Source organism: Fukomys damarensis, unplaced genomic scaffold, assembly GCF_012274545.1.
Source record: "Fukomys damarensis isolate Sample0158 unplaced genomic scaffold, DMR_v1.0_HiC HiC_scaffold_5, whole genome shotgun sequence".
NCBI classification, from domain to species: Eukaryota; Metazoa; Chordata; class Mammalia; order Rodentia; family Bathyergidae; genus Fukomys; species Fukomys damarensis.
Genome location: NW_022900917.1, coordinates 6291964 through 6309633, shown reverse-complemented (window position 1 = coordinate 6309633; position 17670 = coordinate 6291964). Strand labels below are relative to the sequence as shown.

The 17670-nt window shown below is 40.6% G+C and overlaps 1 protein-coding gene across 1 annotated transcript in view; it reads right to left on the bottom strand.

The window, feature by feature from the left end:
- Positions 1–3712: 3712 nt before the first annotated feature.
- Positions 3713–17670, bottom strand: part of Tnfrsf11b (TNF receptor superfamily member 11b) — a 34105-nt gene continuing 20147 nt past the window's right edge. Inside the window, exons 5-8 of the mRNA XM_010619655.2 lie at positions 12086–12455; positions 7957–8148; positions 6017–6241; positions 3713–4247 (exon numbers count right to left, since the gene is read on the bottom strand). Coding sequence (XP_010617957.1) covers positions 3859–4247; positions 6017–6241; positions 7957–8148; positions 12086–12455 — 1176 coding nt within the window. The 3' untranslated portion in view covers positions 3713–3858. The remainder of the gene's footprint in view (positions 4248–6016; positions 6242–7956; positions 8149–12085; positions 12456–17670) is intronic.

Below are 17670 nucleotides of genomic sequence, written 5' to 3'. Positions count from 1 at the left end.
GTAAGCAATATAATTTTTAAATGGGCAAAAGAACTTGACAGGAACCTCACCAATGAAGATATACAGACACTAATAAATATAGGAAATGGTGCTTAACATCATTAGTGTTTTGGATTTTCTTGTGTCCTCTCGACAAATCACTATAACTTAGTGATTTTTTGAAGCAATATCTTTAAGTAGATAAGGCTAAGGAATATCTTAGACTCCTTGTAGGGAAAGGAAGGGACACCAGTGCATTTGCAGAGGAAAGATGTTCTGAGAATGCGACAAGAAGGCTGCCATAAGTAAGCTGGTAATGAAGTCCTTGCCAGAAGCCAGCCCTGACAGTACCTTCAGCTGGGATTTCCAAGTTCCAGAGCTATGAGAAATAAATTTTCATAGTTTAAACCACCTCTGTGTGTGGCATTTTGTTATCACATCCCTAGCAGATTAATACAGTTAATCATCAGGCAAATGCAAATTAAAAACACAGTAGGGAATCGTGACACAATACAAGAATGGCTAAAATAAAAATAAATGAAGCCAACAACATGAGAGAGTGGCAATGATGTACAACAATAGCTTTCATTCGCTTGCTGGGGGGAATGTAAAGTGGTCCAGCCAGTTAGAAGAGAGGGGCAGTTTCTTACAAAGTTAAACATCCACTTAGAGTATGACCCAGCAATCTTAATCCTTGGTATTTACCTATGTGTACTAAAAAATTTATGTATACATCAAAGTCTGTATACAAATATTTTTAGTAGCTTTAATCACCTGAAAGAAAACAATTAAAATGTATGATGATTGGTGAATGGATAACCAAAACCTTTGGTTCATCCTTTGATGCAATACTAAGAAATATGAAGGAACAAACTTTTGATTCACACAACAATATGAGTAGTCGGAAATACATTTTGTTAAGTGAAGGCACGTCACAAATAAGGTAACATAGTGTATGATGTGGTTCTCGTGACATTTTGGAGAAGGCAAAATTATAGGGATGGGAACAAGCACAGTGGTTTCTAAGAATTCATAGAGAGAACAGAGACAAGATGTTTAAGAAGTGGATAGTTAAGGCTAAGGAAAGTCTTAGACAGACTCCTTGGAAGGTATTGGTAGGTGATGGACTTGTTATGAACCCTGGAGACAAAGATCCTGAGTACTGACCCTGGGATTTTGCTGGTCATGGGGCCCTTATTGGCATTTATGTAAATACTTTGTCTGTATCTTTGGTTAAGCAAATAAGTTTTAATGTGAGCCATGTTTAGAGAAAGACGTTATAAGTAATCAGAGGAGAGGAAGATAAAGGCTACAATGAACTCAGTGGAGTCCACACATGTACCTGATAGATTATACAGGACACATACCTGCACATAAATATGTATGTTTGCATACTCAGATTAATTTCTATGCATCTGTTTACTTGCTCTGTCCATTAAGAAGACCAGAAAGCAATGGTTTTTCAGGAGCAATGAACATGCACCTAGCAATCAGCTGTTGGTTTCTAAATATGATTGTCAATAAAAAGAAAATTTCTGATTCTAGGGATAGAGAAAATCATTTCAGAATTCAATTAAAAGAAAATAAAAGTTGACCAACATGATGTTTTTGTATTTTATTTCACTTAAAAGAGAAGCTTGAGGTAAACTGGCTCCAAAGAGTAGCCAGGGGCGCCAGTCAAACAGTTTGAATCATCTAGTTGGCACCATTTTTCAGAATTTTTCTTAAACCTTAGCTGGCTGGTGGGGGCCACTTCATTTTCTGAACATGAGAAACTTAGCAGAGGAACAGGAGCTTCTGAAGGGAAAGTGCAGCGCATTACTTAGGCCCTGACCTCCCAATTAAATTAACCCTTCAGCATTTGATTCCCATGGTGTCTCTGAATCAACTGCGGCAGTGGCGGCATGCCTGTTCTCCATGTCCATCACCTGGATCTATGAAACTGACCATGGCTAATGCGGTTTCACAAGCATTAGGTTAATTCCTGTCAATGTTACATTCTAGTAAGTCACGATAAAGTGAGGGAAGGACAGAATGTGGTGGACCATGTGTATGGAGGAAGACGCTTCTTGGAAATGATCCTGATAAACAAGGAAGGATAGGTCCTCTTCGGTCATGTCTTTACATCAACCCCACCCCAAGACAATCAGAATCTATTTCCTGGACACTCGACAGTTTAGAGTGAAAGATACAGAGATCTGAGATGAGGAGAAAGAGCTAGAACTTTAGCTCCTGGAAGACCCAGGACTGTGTTCTTCCGCCCTTTCTGAAGCTTGGATGCCACCTGTATTCATTTCCTGAGGCCGATGTAGCAAATTATGAAAAATGGCCTGGCTAAAAACAGTGCGAATTTATTCTCTCACAGTTCCAGAAGCCAGAGACTCTCAGTCAAGACGTCAGCAGGCTGCCCTCCCCACAATGGCCCTGGGGGCAAATCTGCATTCTCCTCTCCTTGGCCCGTGGGTAGATCTCTTCCACGCTGCCTCTCTCCACGTCACCTTCTGTCTGTCCAGGCTGCGCGTCTCTCATGAAGAAACTGTCACTGTATTTAGGGCCCAGTTTGATAATCCAGTACGATTTCCTCATTTCAAAAAAATCCCTAATTATATTCGTAAAGACTCTTATTCCAAACAAAGTGGCATTCACAGATTCTGGGGATTATGATATACGCAAATTGTTGGGGGGGGTAACGACTTTTAAATCAAATCAATTTCTCTTTCTGAAAGTAAGGGGTGCCAGTTTCTATTATTTGAAGCCAAGAGAGCTTCCATAGTTTGGGGTCTCGATGTTTGTGGCAACAGCTGTAAGTGGCTTGCACCAGTCTGTACACTAAATCTGACTTCAGGAATTCTCCAGCTTCAGAGTAATAATAATTACTTTGGAGCTTGTTAAAAATGCAGGTTTCTCCCCTCACCCCGAGAGATTTTCAGCAGATTTGTCCAGGAATCGGTATTTTTAACAACTCCTACCTATTCTAGTGATCTAAGGGGAGAAGACCCATGAATGGCCCATTCAAATAAAAACAAGAGGAAAAGCAATAAAAAATAATTTGAAAACTTTAATGATATTGTTTATATATAGTAAAACCATAAAATCTTTTAAATAAAATACATTCAATTTCTCAGAGCATCTGATATTCAGATAACATATTTCATATACTTTCCAACATTAAACAATTGACTAAATAATGCACTTTCTATAAAATGATATTACAGCTTATACAGATACAATTAAATTGCAAAAACACTCCACACAGGAAAAATAGCAATACCTATTAGAAAAATCCTATAAAGTTTCCATTAAAAAATATATTTTATCTCTTTCATTTGTCATAATAATAAACAGAATATATTTTTCTTTCTAAAATTAAGTCTTATACCATTTCTCTCTAGGATGATAATATGTACAAATCTTATATCTGAATGAATATAAATAGCAATACTGTATAGTGTTACAGATATATTAGCAACTTTTACAGAAAAAAATATGACTTTCTAATAAAAGCCTCTAGCGCAGCCGAAATCTCAAAGCTATTAAAGTCAGACATTCCCATATTTAGAAAGGTAAAATGGAGTCTAGTTATTATTATTATTATTATCATTATTATTAATTCCAGTTGAATTACCGCAAGCGGTAATGGAGAAAATCTGTTCAGTAGGTACAGGGCCAGATCTGACAGTGGGATGAACTCTGGGATTTACTGAACTTTTGGAGAGGCAATAGTTCTTTCTGCCCATCATAGTTGCTTTTGGTGCCCTGTGGCAAAACCAGGCATTGATGATGAGAAAGAAATCACTATTCTCCCCTGGAGCCTGAGAAACCATCTACTCATCCAACAGATCTGGCACATCAGGAAAAGAGTCCAGTGAGTATTTCCGGTTATAAGCAGCTTATTTTGACTGATTGCACCTGGTTGCCTATCATTTCCAGAAACAGCTTCTGGTACAGTCTGTACATGGTGAAGCTGTGCAGGAACCTGATGGTCTTCCTCAGGCTGTGGGTGACAGTTTTGGGAAAGTGGTAGGTTTTCAAGTGCTTGAGAGCGTGCATCAAGCCCTTCAAAGTATCTTGGTCGCCATTTCTCACCCGCCACAAGCTGAGAAGCTTCAGAAGCTGCTCGGTTGATTTGCACATCTTTCTTGTTCTTTCGATGTCCTCTATTCCAACTTTCTTCCCTGGTAAGCTTTCCATCAAGCTGCGAAGCTGATCAAAGGTGAGGTTTGCATGCCCGATGTGCCGCTGCACCCCATTTTCGCAGAGGTCAATATCTGCATAAAGCAAGAGCCCAAAGAGGTGTTCAGCCATTTATATTCCTCGAATGCCATCACAAAACCAGACTGAGGCAAAACGCTCTTGCAGAATTCATAATTTTTATGTTAAGGGTAAGTTTTTCCTTTCTTCTTTTTTTTTAAAGGTGGCTTAAGTGACACTAGCTATTTCTGAGAGCTAAGAGAGATATTATTTTGTGTTACAGTAGGATAATATGCTGTATATCCTAGGTGCCCAACAAAGCTTTGTGAGGAGCCCCTAACTTTGAAAATTAACCGTAGAAAGGTGAAACATCACTCTCAGGGTTCCCAGCTTGATCCCTTAAAACTGTAACATTTCAGGAAAATGGAATAAAATATTAAGTTAGTAATTTTGTAATACAAACTTTTGCATTTAAAAAATTACTATCTTATGTTAGAAATCACTATTTTGTAGTGTAGCGTTTTGCTAGTTGATATCTGACCTAGGTATTTTGGGAAAGAGCTGCTTTAGCTGGTCTTTAATAAGTACGTACAGCTCTAGAGGAGTTCCCCTGGGAGAGCGACATCTGAAGAGGCAGGGATAGGAGAGTACACCTCACCGGGAGGAAGTTTCAGCAAGAGCTCGGACATAAACATATGAGAGACTAACTAATGTTCCTGCTAATGGCGTGAGTCATTTAGTATCTGTGGCCTTAAGGCAAGTCACTTCATCTTTCTGCTGCAACGCCCTCATTTATAAAGGAAGGAATTTAATCCCTTCCTATTCTAACAGTTTCTGATTCTGTTTCCCTTTCTTTTTGCTTCAGGGCTAATTATACATTCAAAGAATACTTTTGTTTCACCACAAACAGAAGAAAAGTTTATTCTTTGCATAACTGAAAGCATTTAGCTGTCGAAAGATGTTAGTCTCCTAAAACCATTGTGCAGGTTTCAGATGTTTGAAGTTTTCAGAAAAGAGGAAAACTCACTTCTGGACTTGGGAAGAGCTGGTGAATATCTCCTTAGCACTGTTGGCATTAGGACAGCCCACCGTCCTTCTCCTAGCGGGTCCTCACCATGGCAACTGAAGTCTTAACAGGATACATCCTAAAGCTTTCACCCACACAGGGTGAAGCTTATTTCCTCTCTCTGGGATTTTGCCTGTCATGCCTAGGCATCTTTTCTGTGTTTCTTTTCCTCTCTGTCTTCCTCTCTTGTCCTCCACCCTATTTCTAAACAAGATGCCTTAGATGCCTCTAGCACACAAGAGCATGCGGTCTTACCCAGCCCTTTCTTCCGAGAAGCTCAAGCACTTTGCAGTCCTGATCTTACACATCCTGACCAAAAGTGCTATCAAAATGGTAATAGAGACTGTATGAGGATGAGTGAGAGGATACCTATAAGACAGTTTGCACCTCTCTGGAAGGAACTGCCAAACAAACATCTCATAGCTTTGGAGTAGAAATGAGAGCCAAGATCTAAGGCTGCTAAAGACCTGCTAGCTCGGCCAGAAGGGTGGCTAAGAAAAGAATGAAGGCCCATTCCTGCATTTGAAGGGCATCTCTGCTCTTTTAGAGCATTCAGTGCACTTTAAAGAGAGATAGAGGCAGAAATGAGAATAAAGCTTCACACGACTGCTTTCTAGGAATAGCGTTGACCTCATCACTCAGTGAAAAATCATTCAGCCCAACAGTAACTCCAAACAAAGGGAGAAATATCATCCACATAACCACACAGGCACATGGTCCCGTGGCTGTGTTACATCAAGTAGATGAACTTGACTTCTCATTTATTTCAGGCAAGCGTACCTTGGATGATCTTCTTGATCATATCTTGGTCTTTGTTTTGCTGTTTCCATAGCTTCAACAGCTGGAAAGTTTGTTCTTGTGAGCTGTGTCGTCGCTTTATTCTCTCTATACTTTCTGAGTTGACTTTGGTTCCAGGCAAATTGTCTACCAGGACACTGAGCCAGTTAGGCGTAAACTTTGTGGGAACCGCAAACCTGAAGAAAGCCTCCTCACATAGTGTAACATCTGAACAAAGGAGAGAAGACCAGGAACATTTATTCCACAGCTGGATCTCTGGAAGTCTTTTAAAAAACAAACAAACAAACAAACAAAAAACCCAGCACAGTTGAGCGTTCCAAAATATAATACATTAAAATTCGAAGTCTGAAGAAAAGAAAAAACAATGACCTTCTGCTGGATGCTCTTAGTGGGAGAAACCAACAGGCTCATGTTTGGGGGGCACTTTTAGGGCAGGGAGAGTTTACTTAGTGTCCAATGTGAACATATATATTTAAATTATAGCCAATTAAACTGTAAAATAAAATAATAGTAAAAATCCTGTAATGTAAATGTTAACACTCTGTTATAGGCTCACTTAGTGTCTGTAAGGTATCACTGCCCATAAGCACCTTGAACAGTTATCTGGAATAGTATATTATTTTATGTATCTATAAACACAAATGTACAACTATGCATTAGGGCTTGGATATAACTCATTGGTAGGTAGAGTACTCACCTAGCATGTGCTAGACCCTGGTTCTATTCCCAGCACCACACACACACACAAACACACACACACACACACAAATACACACACAAAGTATGCCTTAAATGGGAGAATAAACACAAAAAGGTAATTCAGTAAAGAGTTGGGATGGTCTGAGTGTCTGGGTAGGCTCAGTGAGTAATGCCAGGGATTAGGAGTTTGTCTTTAGCTTAATTAGAAAGGACTTAAAATCCTAGCTCTGCCTTTCACTGCCGCTATGAACCCTGACCACCGGGCACAGTGTTTTTCTATGAAAGCCTACATAGCAAAGTACACAGCACACAGTCAGTGCTCAATTAAGTGCAAAAATAAAATTCAAAATGAATGAAGTAAATGAAAGGGAATGTTAAAATTTGAAGTCCTTTTTGACCTCTGATTTCATTTCATGTTTTAGATTAAAAAAAAAAAACAGAAAGGCTCAATGATTTATCTAAGAATTCTATGACACAGTGAAAAACTGTTAGAGCTATGTTGGAATCGTCAAGATATCAACTCTTATTCCTATGCTCCATATACTTCATATGCGTCTAGTACAAAAAAGATACTTCTCTGTAGTACAAAATGATGTTTTTGGGGAGGGCCACGCTGGCCGTTGCCGTTGTTTGATTATGCTCGCAAACAGGTCACCTTGGCTGCAAGGAGCCCTGAGCTTAGGCCCCTGGCAGGAAGGACATCCAACCAGGGTCCAGTCCAACCAGTGGCCTCACCAACAGGGAATGTGAATAAATAACCAAAGACAAGCAGAGACCCTGGAACGTTCATGCAGTAAGTTCACTGGTGCCACGGGTGACAAAACCAAGGAAATATTTCTAATGTGTCATTGGTCTGTGCCAGTTTGTTTCTTAGTTGCCAATTTATACTTTAGCTAATAATATGGACATTCTTGAAAGTACTAAAAAAATTATAATTCAAATGCTGCACTTTGAACTCTGCTAATGTGGTCTGAAGCAACAGACTTGGTGGGTTAGGACTTGGTCTGGGTGTGAAAGCAAGGACGGAAGGTCGGGGGTTTTATGGGCGAGAAGATGGGGACTTGGGAGATTTAGAGGTGTGGCGTTCGTAACTGGTGATGTGGTTAAGGTGCAAGAAGTAGGGAAAGTGAGTTTGACTAAGAACACGGCCAGAGGCTGCAGCGTTCATCTGAGAGACAGATGCGGAGATAGAATGAAACCAAGGCCTATGGAACTCTGATTACCTATTCCACATTTCTGAGTCGTTTCACTGTTTCCAGAACATATGCTGTCACTTGTGGCATTTCCTTTCTGAGTTAGCAGGAGCCCAAGTAAGCTGCAGTTCGTGTGTTTTCTGCAGGGTGCTTTAGGTGACGTCTCATTGGAGAAGAAGCCATCCGGACACCTCCTGCAGACTGTATTCCGCTCCGGGGTTCCTGCAGAAAACACCCAGCCTTTAGCACTTCCTTCCCCATCACCTCACACCAGACACTCTCTTGACACGCTTTTGGGACGACTCGGTTTTTATCTCTACGAGGGTGGCGTGCGAAACTTTAGGCTCTTTCCTTTTTCAAATTCATTAGACAGAACAGACCTCTCCAGTCAGCCTGGGGGCAGGCTCCCCTTCCTGTAATACAAATGTGTTACCTACAGTACACTCTTGAAATGTGGGAAGAAAAGAAATGTGGTCCTGCCTCTGCTAAAGGCAGGAAGGCTTATTGTCAGCCACTATGTTCGCACAATTATTCCTTAAAAATCATCGCGATGACTGCGCTGTCTGCCCGCAACATCATCCTTTGAAATTTTGCACTGTCAAATTTCAGTCAGTTCCTACAGCAGGTCTGCACTTCCGAAGAAGAAGCTTAATTGGGAAGCAACTCATAGAGAGGTTAACGCTGAGAAGTAAAAATTGACAGCATTATAATAAAGTCTTGAAGGTGTTTGTAAAGTCGGCCGCTGACTCGAAGCACCAGCCTGCAGTGAGGTCGGCAGTAAACGGAAGATGATAAACCCTTGCTCACACAGTCGCCTGAAAGAGCACAGCCGTTAACTGCAAGGACGTTTTATTTCACGCCGGTAAACTACTTGATAAATTTGGAGAACGCACTGGTAGGAAAATCTGAGCCGGTCTAACAACTGAAGATGCTGCCAGCAATAAATTTCTTCAAACCCTTGACGCTGTTCTGCACAGGCGGATCATGCATTATAATGTATTTGCATATGAAAACATCTCCATCTAGCGTAAGCTAGTTGAACAGATTTAGAAGTCAGTGTTCAGATGTAGACTTTTATGGGCTAATTCTGGCTTATGAAGTAACATACATGAGGCAAATGAAAGCTACATGAAGTTATTTGACTTCATTTTATTAAGAATTTCAACCTCTATTAGATTTTCTATAAAAAATGCGGGGGCGGGGAGCAAAAATGGATCGGTTCTAGTTTCATTTGTCTTTTTCCTTTCTAAAAAGACTGGTGATTCATTGACCCATAAAGAGGACAAAAGGTTGGAAGGGAAAAAAAGAGTGTGGGAGGGAGAGGAAGTACAGCATCACTGTTGTGACAAGATCTTAGGAAAAAAGCAGTTTTTGTTTTGTATATCTTTTAAAATTTTCTTTCTTACACTCTTTTCCTTACATAGAATTTTTGAACCAAATTCTACATTTCATCGAAAGAGATGTTTATATTTGGCTAGGGATCCAGTGGCATACATGTGCTGCTAATTTATTTGGATAAATAATAAATTTATTTGGTATTTGTTTGGACATGTGGACCCAACTGTCCTTTTTTCCAAATGCCACATGCTGCAGGCTAGAATCTTATCATTGTTTGGATGTGTGCTCCTTGGGTCTTCTCGTGCCTCCTACTGAGAAGATCATGTGTGTGAGACACAGGGAAGCAAGTTAAGTCAGCCTTTAAAATTCCTTAAGACAGGAAACCCAGAGCAATAGAGCCAGAGTTTCACAGGCTTCCTCTCATGACCTTTCTGAACGGGATTTTCTTCTTTATATTTGATAAAACTTTTTGTATGTAACATTTATTCATCTAGGTAACAAATTTTCCTTTATTAATTTCAGTGGAAATAACAAAAATTATAAACTGGCAGGCCAAATGTGAGCTATTTCAATGACGAGAGGAGTTTGGCCTTACATGTAGTTCGTAATTCTCCACGCTGGCCACAGGTGATTCCATGGGAATTAGAGAGCTGGCCAGAGAGAATGACAATCTGACTTTAAAACAGCAACGACTAAGATAAAAGAGTGTGTCCACTGAACAGTTTACACAGCAATGCTGCATAGCTCTGCCTTCTCTTTGGGCTGTAAACCTCTTAGTTTCCATGAGGAACTACCATGTGAGTGTTTAGAAAGGGAGAGGCAAATGATTTCCCCTCTGGTACCAGAGAATAAAACGTGTGCCTTTGTCCTAATGCAGCCAGGAGATAGGGGAAGTGAGGCAGATAGGGAACAGGTCCTGAATAAGTAACATAAAGTAAACTAGAAATCAGGGGCCTGAGTGAGCTTGCATACCACTATGGGGGCCTAAAGAAATGCAAGAGACAAAGAATAGGTCTTTACCACGTGGGAGAGATCTTGGAGGAAATAAAATGCAGATGAAGCAGCTCTCTTTGCAGATATCCAAGCCCTCCAGCAACCAGGAGCACCCCTGCTTTCTGTCCTGTACAGCAGTCCCCAAAACTGTATAAAAGGCCAGTGGACCTACCACAGACCACCCCTCCCTGACTAGCGGAGAACCTCTCTTACTCTTTCTAATGAACATGTATTCAACTATTCCTCACCGCTTTCTGTGTGCTGTTTTGTAGCTTTCAATTTTTTATCTTTATTGCTGCAAAGCAAGGACCTGAAAGCTAGCGGACCCAATTACACTCAGTCTTCTATTTGTCCTTTTACTTCATTCAACAAACAGATTTTTATGCTTGTGAGGGAAACATCCTTGCTGTTTCCATTTTTTAAAAAATTTAGTTTCAGACCTGTGTAGGCCTGGCTTAATTATCCTACAAACACTACTTACTGCATTGGAATGAATGTTATTGAGTGAGTTTTTCCACTCTACAACTTGGCTTAGCATTTGAATGCCAAGCCTCAACCAATAAAAAAGTAGGAAATGTTACCAGTTCCTCTTTCAAGGGTTCATATTGGAAGCATTTTAAGGGAATCTGCTGTAATCAAATTTTTTAGGATTCACTACTTGGGAAACTGAGCAGGTTTCAGTTTGGGGGTAGGTTTCCTTTGTATGCCTTTAAACCAAAGTATTTGTTGTCTAATAATGGAATGTGTGCATCATGACTTTTGAAAGTTGAACAGCTACAAATAACCAGTGTCCCCTGGGCCACCAGTTCTCCAGCCAGAGAACAAAGGACAGTGTCCAGGGACACTTTTGGTTGTTGCAGTGGAGAGAGGACTGTTGCTGGTATCTGGTGGTCAGAGGCCAGGGACACTGCTGAACACCTTACAGTACACAGGCCAGCCCCCCACAGAAAAGAACTGTCCAGGCCTACATGTCAATAATGTTGAGAAACACAGCTTCAAAGTGAACAGTCAGAAGCTGTAACGACTGTGCCTTTTCTTCAGCTAAGTAAGAGAACACTCGGTCTCCTAAAGCCACATGAAGTTAGAGCCTACACTGAGTCTGTGATTGTGGTTGCAGCTTTTTAAAAGATTCAATGCACACACACCCTAACCTCTGCTGTTAGAAATGCAGAGAGAAAGTACTTTGCTTATAGTCAAGGGCTTCCTCTCAGGTTGCTGATGTGATGTGCTTTGTCTAAGATAAAGAATAAGCTGGGTGGAGAAGTTGCTACAATCTTTATCCTCCCAGGCACTCAACTCCCACACCAAAGGAAGAGCTAGCTTCATTTCTAATAATGAAATGCGTTTCCCCTAACCATTCTCATTTTTTGCATAATTAATTACAGCTGCTCATTGTTAGCACTCCAGAGCCTCATTAATATCACTATAATTACTCTCTTGGTATCAATTAACATTTCTGATGTTTGTCAGAGAGCACTGCAGTCTGAGGCTGTCCACGCTGCATGGACTTAGAGATAAATGTATATCAAGTAAGAAGGGCACAACTCAGAGTGAGTTCCTTTAAAAAAGAGCAATCCATCATGCATCTCATTAGGGAGCAATTGAGATTCTTCACTAAATCATCCTGTAGTGGCAAAGTATTCCTCTGAGAAAGGTCCTCTGGAAGCCATCCGGACACACAGCTCCTACCTCACAGGTTTCACTACCTTTGCAATCTGCTATCACGTATGTACGTCATCAGGACAAAAGCGTCCCCTGAAACTTTTGCCGCTGTCTGGCTTTGCAGGACTGTAACTGGCATTGCCACCCTCCAGGAGCAGATACGCACCAGCCTGCAGCACGCCAAATCCGGGCGGGCAGCTCCTGTGTTTCAAGCAGAACTCCAGCTCCAGGTAGCGCCCGTCCTCACACTCACACACGCGGTTGTGCGTTCGATTGCACTCCTGCTTGACGTACTGCAGCTCCTTGCACACGGGGCTGCAGTACAGACACTCATCGCTGTTGTGCCAGCTGTCCGTGTAGGAGTGGTCGGGGCAGGGAGCGCACACGGTCTTCCTCCTCACAGTGCAATGCTGTTTCAGGTAGGTGCCCGGGGGGCATTTGTCGCACATGAGCTGGCGCGAGGTTTCTGGGTCCTGATGAAGGTATTTGGGAGGAAAGGTTTCCTGGGTGGTCCACTTAATGGAGATGTCCAGGAACTAGAAGGAGAGAGAGAGACAGAGGGACAACTTAGCATGGAAATCGGACTGTTCTGTGGGAAGTCAGTATTAGAACCCGGGAGTCTTTTGCTGCTCTCTCCCATCTAACGCCCTTCCTGTCTATTGAGATGTACAAAGTATGTCCAGAAGCTGTCATTTTTGCTTCCAGTGGCTTAAATCTCAAAGACCAAAGATGGGCTAGCAACAGATATATCAGATCCAGGTCATAGATAACCAGAGTGGAAAGTTTATCAGAACAGAGATTCAAAGTTGGATGACTGCTGCTTATCTGTACAGCGGCCGGGAAGTCCCTCTACCTCCCTGGGGTTCAGGATTTCTCTAGAATAGTGAGGGGTTGAACCGGTTGCTCTCAGAATAGCTAGCTATACCCAAATCACTTAGACTCTTTGTTTGAAATGTAGACTCCTGGATTTTACACCCTTAAGTATTCTGATTCCGTGGGAAGTTGGGTCTGGAGATTAAAACAAAACAAATTTTTAAAAACCTATAGTGATTCTGATATACAGAGAACACACTAATGATTATTCCTTCATTTTATTGATTTGATAAATAGTTAACTCAGCCCTTAGTACACGTTAGGCAGTATGCAGAGTGTCTGATATACAGTTCTGAGTAAGATTGTCAGGTAATGCTGCCCTCATCACGTTTACAATCCTATTGGAAGAATAGGAAAATAAATAAGTTGTACGAAAAATATATGCTATGAGTATTGTAAAAAAAAATCAAAAGGTCAGGTAAAGGTGATGGGAAACAGCTAGGTAAGTTATAATTTCTAAATGCAGAAGTTATGGTAATCATATTTAAGAACAAATGATAGCTTTGCTTTCCTGTTCTAAGACTTGATGATAAGAAAAACAGTGAAATAGAGAGCAGGTGATGTGTGGAGTTACACAGTTCCACCTCTCATCCGTATCACTCCCCATCCAGGTAGCAGAGCCACACTGAATGTCTACTAGGAGTGAAACCCCACGAATAAGCAGGGTGTCGGACAGAACCAAGGACTCCATAAACTCATAATCTACTGGAAAGAGTCCTAGGGTTTGAAGATTGAAAAATTCTGTGAAGATCACATGGGCCAAAAGTCTTGACTCTCTTGGGTGAATGATGTCCAAATATTGAACAACCACCTCTCTTTTGATTTGTTGGGAACATTTTCAGGAAGCAGGAAAGGTTTCAGAAGTTACCAGACACAACTCTAGAAGAAGTACATAAACATGAAGGAAGGATTTCACCAGCAAGAGTGGTTCTTTGGGAAGATAGCTCCTCCTCCGTATCTGTCCTGTGCTATAAATCCAAGAACTTTCAGGGAACAGTGAAGGAACTCTTCACACTAATTACAGGAAACACATGCTCAGAAGAAGCAGTGTTCTTTGTATGTAGAGTGTGGTTTGTTTGGTTTTTGTTGTTTGTTTTTGGTACAGGGATCAACACTGACTATTTTTAGGCTTTGAGGAGGTGGTCAACCAAACGCTGTAGTTTCTTCCACACTCTCTTCTTTGTTGAACTCAGGAAACGTTACAGAAACCCCCAGGCCTGGGAAAAGTGTGCCAGGCTAAAGAAACAACACTCCCTTTTGAATTGGAGGTGGCAAAGGTAAAGAATGACCTTTTCCTATGAGCTTTTAGGTATTTGAATCTGAGGAACTTTATTTACTTCTTACTGGAATATGGCAAGAATTTGGGCTTAAGGAACCTAATATGAGCTGGTAGACCAGAAAAATAGGAGGAAATATCTCAGGAAGGGCCAGGGGTCTTTTACATGACAGCAGTTTTCAAGGAATGTTTTGATGTCGGTGTCTCCTAGGCAAAGAAATAGCAGAACAGAGTGCTTGTGTGGTCTTTTGACTTGTCTCTCTTGACCTAAGAGCTTGTGGGAGAAGCACGTTCTTGAGTTTCCCCAAGGCTCGTTATTGACATGAAGAAAACAAAGCAAAATGAAATGACTGATTTACTAGTTGGTCATTTGAATGTTGTAAGAATCTTTTAAGGGTCTTGTGTTGTTAATTCAAATAGTTCTAAAATCCTCACACACACATGAAAAGAACAAGGGATACTTTTTTTTTTTCTTTTTGAGGATTCCAAGAGCCTAGCTCAGATGTCCAGTGGTGGTGGTGGGGGGCGTCCCCTTCTCTTAAGTGCCATTGCGAAGTGAGCCACATCCTGATAGCTCTGCCCCAGGGAACTTTCCGGTTCCCGTTCCAGTGTGGGGCAGGTATACCCATTTGTTCGTTAGTGTTGATGCTCCCTTGCCGCAATGAGGACGGGATGGGAAATGGGGGAACCCAGGCACCAGAGCCTGTGGGCCTCACTAGAAGGAGCCACATAAAAACTGAAAGACACTGAGCATCCTAATTTGGAAATCCAAAATCTGAAACTTTCTGAGAGTAATATCTGCACTCAAGACTTTTCTCTGAGTTTGAAGAATATGGGAGTTTGGATTTTCAGATTAAGGATTCTCAACCAGTAAAATCGATGCAAATATTCCAAAATTTGAAAAAAAAAATCTGAAATATTTCTGGTCCCAATGTTTTTCTATAAGAGAAACTCAAAATGTGCAACCAATAATGTAGTGTGAATGCGATTTATATTTTTCTAGGTAACTGAACATGATATTGTTAGTTTCCTGAAACTATGTTTTGAAAATTTGTTGCCATTTTTTAGGATACAGGGAAGGTGGTGTGCAAACACCCGTAGAGAAAAATAAATGAGGTCAATTTCATAGTTAGAGAGAAACTAGTGAGGTAAGGTTTTCAAGACTACATATGTAGTATTGTATACATTTTTTTAAAACAGGAAAGCTGTGAAGAACTTATTTTCAGCCAGTTCAATTGGGCCTCTGTGTTTTACTTGAAAAATTTCCACCTTGGTAAAAAGAGAGAACTCTGTGTGGCCCAAGTTCAATGTTTAGGTCTCAATCTTTGGTTAACCCCATTTCCCACACAGAATTTCTGGGCTCAGTTACTGGACAGAGGATGGACAAGACTAATAGAGCTCTTCATCTCAGGCCTTTCCTTATTTTCTCTTACATTTTCTGGAAAAGTAATGAAAAAATGCTGTCATATAGATCATCTTCATGTTGGTGACAGCTCCTTCGCCAGCTGATGATATTAAACACCTAAGAAGAGTTTAAGAATAAATTTCTCTGCACTGGAGTCTCCAAGTAACCACTGACAAACTCCTGCAAAGTCCGGCCCACCTGTATAGGCATGTGCAGAAACATAAAGTGATTTCTAGGAAGAGCCTCCCTCTTCCTGTGTTTTATTCGTGATTTACAAAGAATTAAATGAGAGTTTCCCTGCAGTTTTTTCTTTCAACCTCCTCCCATTTCCTGTCTTCATTATTTGGCACAGAGCACTTGTACTTAAAGGGAACCTGCACATCCTGAAATCTAGCGCTCCCGCCAGTGCAGGGTTCTTTCTCCACATTTCTATACTTCCTTTCTTGAAAATGCATTTCAGGCTCCATCTCTAATAGCTTCAGTCCTCTTCTCTGCTTCTGTGTTTGTTGTTGGGTAGCGTTAAAGAGTTTCTGTTTCAAGCCCGTCTCTCTTTCTTTATTCTTCAAATGTTAGCAGATAATTGTAGTCGGGGAAGATGGCTGGTGGGCTGAGTGATCTGTTCTCCGGTGCCTTTTCTAGCCATTGTGTTGTTGCTTGACAACCCGCCTGACAATTAATTCTCAATGAACATGAAAACCAGTACCTTAGTCTTAGTCTAACCCTGTTATACATCTTCATCCATTTTGTTTTATTTGTGCAACCCTTTTTCACAGCAGGTCTCTTTTTACCAGCCTCCATTTTTCAGAGTCATCTGTCCCTTCCATTCCCTCTGTGAAACCTCCAGATATCTCAGGATGCTCCCAGTTGTGCTTGCTGTCTTGCAAACCAGCTTCATATGCTTGATCTCCTCAGAGAAGCTGTACACCTAACAAAAGTCAGCTGTATGTTTGTTGCTGAATCAGCGTATGCCAGTTGTACTTGTAATTAAAAGAAGATAATTTAACTAAATATATATAAACCAATGAGCTGAAGTGCAAAAAAGTCATTATTTTTCTATGAAAAGTAAATTGAATACTTTGAGATGACTCAATCAAGATGAGACCCTACACACACACACACACACACACACACACACACACACACATACACACACAATACTCAGCAAAAAACAACAATAAAACCAACCTACTGTAGAATGTGGAATAGGTAAGACAACTATAAAAACAAAATGATGGAAGTATATAGAAGGATCTTTTGATCAATTAGCTTCATTGACAACTTTGATTTCTAAAACGGAGTGGATGGGCAATACTTACAGGGTGTAGGATGCATGACATGAGGCTCTAGTTAGCCAACGCAAACTGAAAAAAGAATTATTCATATCTCAAAATACCGATGAATGAATAAGTGTTTAAGTAAAAAAATTGAATATTTCAAGTATATACATCTAATTTGTATTTTTAAGTGCTCTAACTGATTTTACAATTGACCATCCCTCTATTAGACCCAAACACATAGAAATTTCTAATGATAATTCCCCCTCTATGGGAGCTGGAGTAGTGTTAATGGCATGAGCATGCAGACCAAGAGAGGGCAATGTGAAAGTGGAATTTGTTTTGTCTATTCCATTCAAACATATGTGCATGAAATCTATTCTCTGACAGGCGGCAGGCTAATAAATAATGTATATAGTGTTTTGGTTCACACTCACTTTAGATATTTGTTAACCATCATTATAATTAAGTCTTCACCAGTTACATATGTAAGACTTAGAACAGGTAGCTGACTTGTACCAGGTCATAGTAATTAGTGCAAGCAAAACTCAAATCTATAGCATATGCCACATGAAACATCTCTTTCATCAAATCCTTTAACTTATAGCAAATATTTTCACTTGTACTACTGCCGCTATGCATGACCTGAAAGAAGCTCTTCAATGATTATTTTCATTCAGATTAAAAGCATAGACTTAGGATATCATCAAAAGTAGGAGGTCAGCTGAAGCCTTCCTGAAGTCCAAATGGGCCAATGGTAGCCCTTCTTGCTTTGTGCTAAGACTAGCTCTTGACCAAAGCCACTGAACTGGAAATTTCTTGAGTGACAGGTGATTTGACTGGAGCATTTTGCTGGGTTCCAAGTCTTCCTGAAGAACAAAAGAGGATACTTCCTCTGGCAAGTTTATTTTTGCATTATGCAA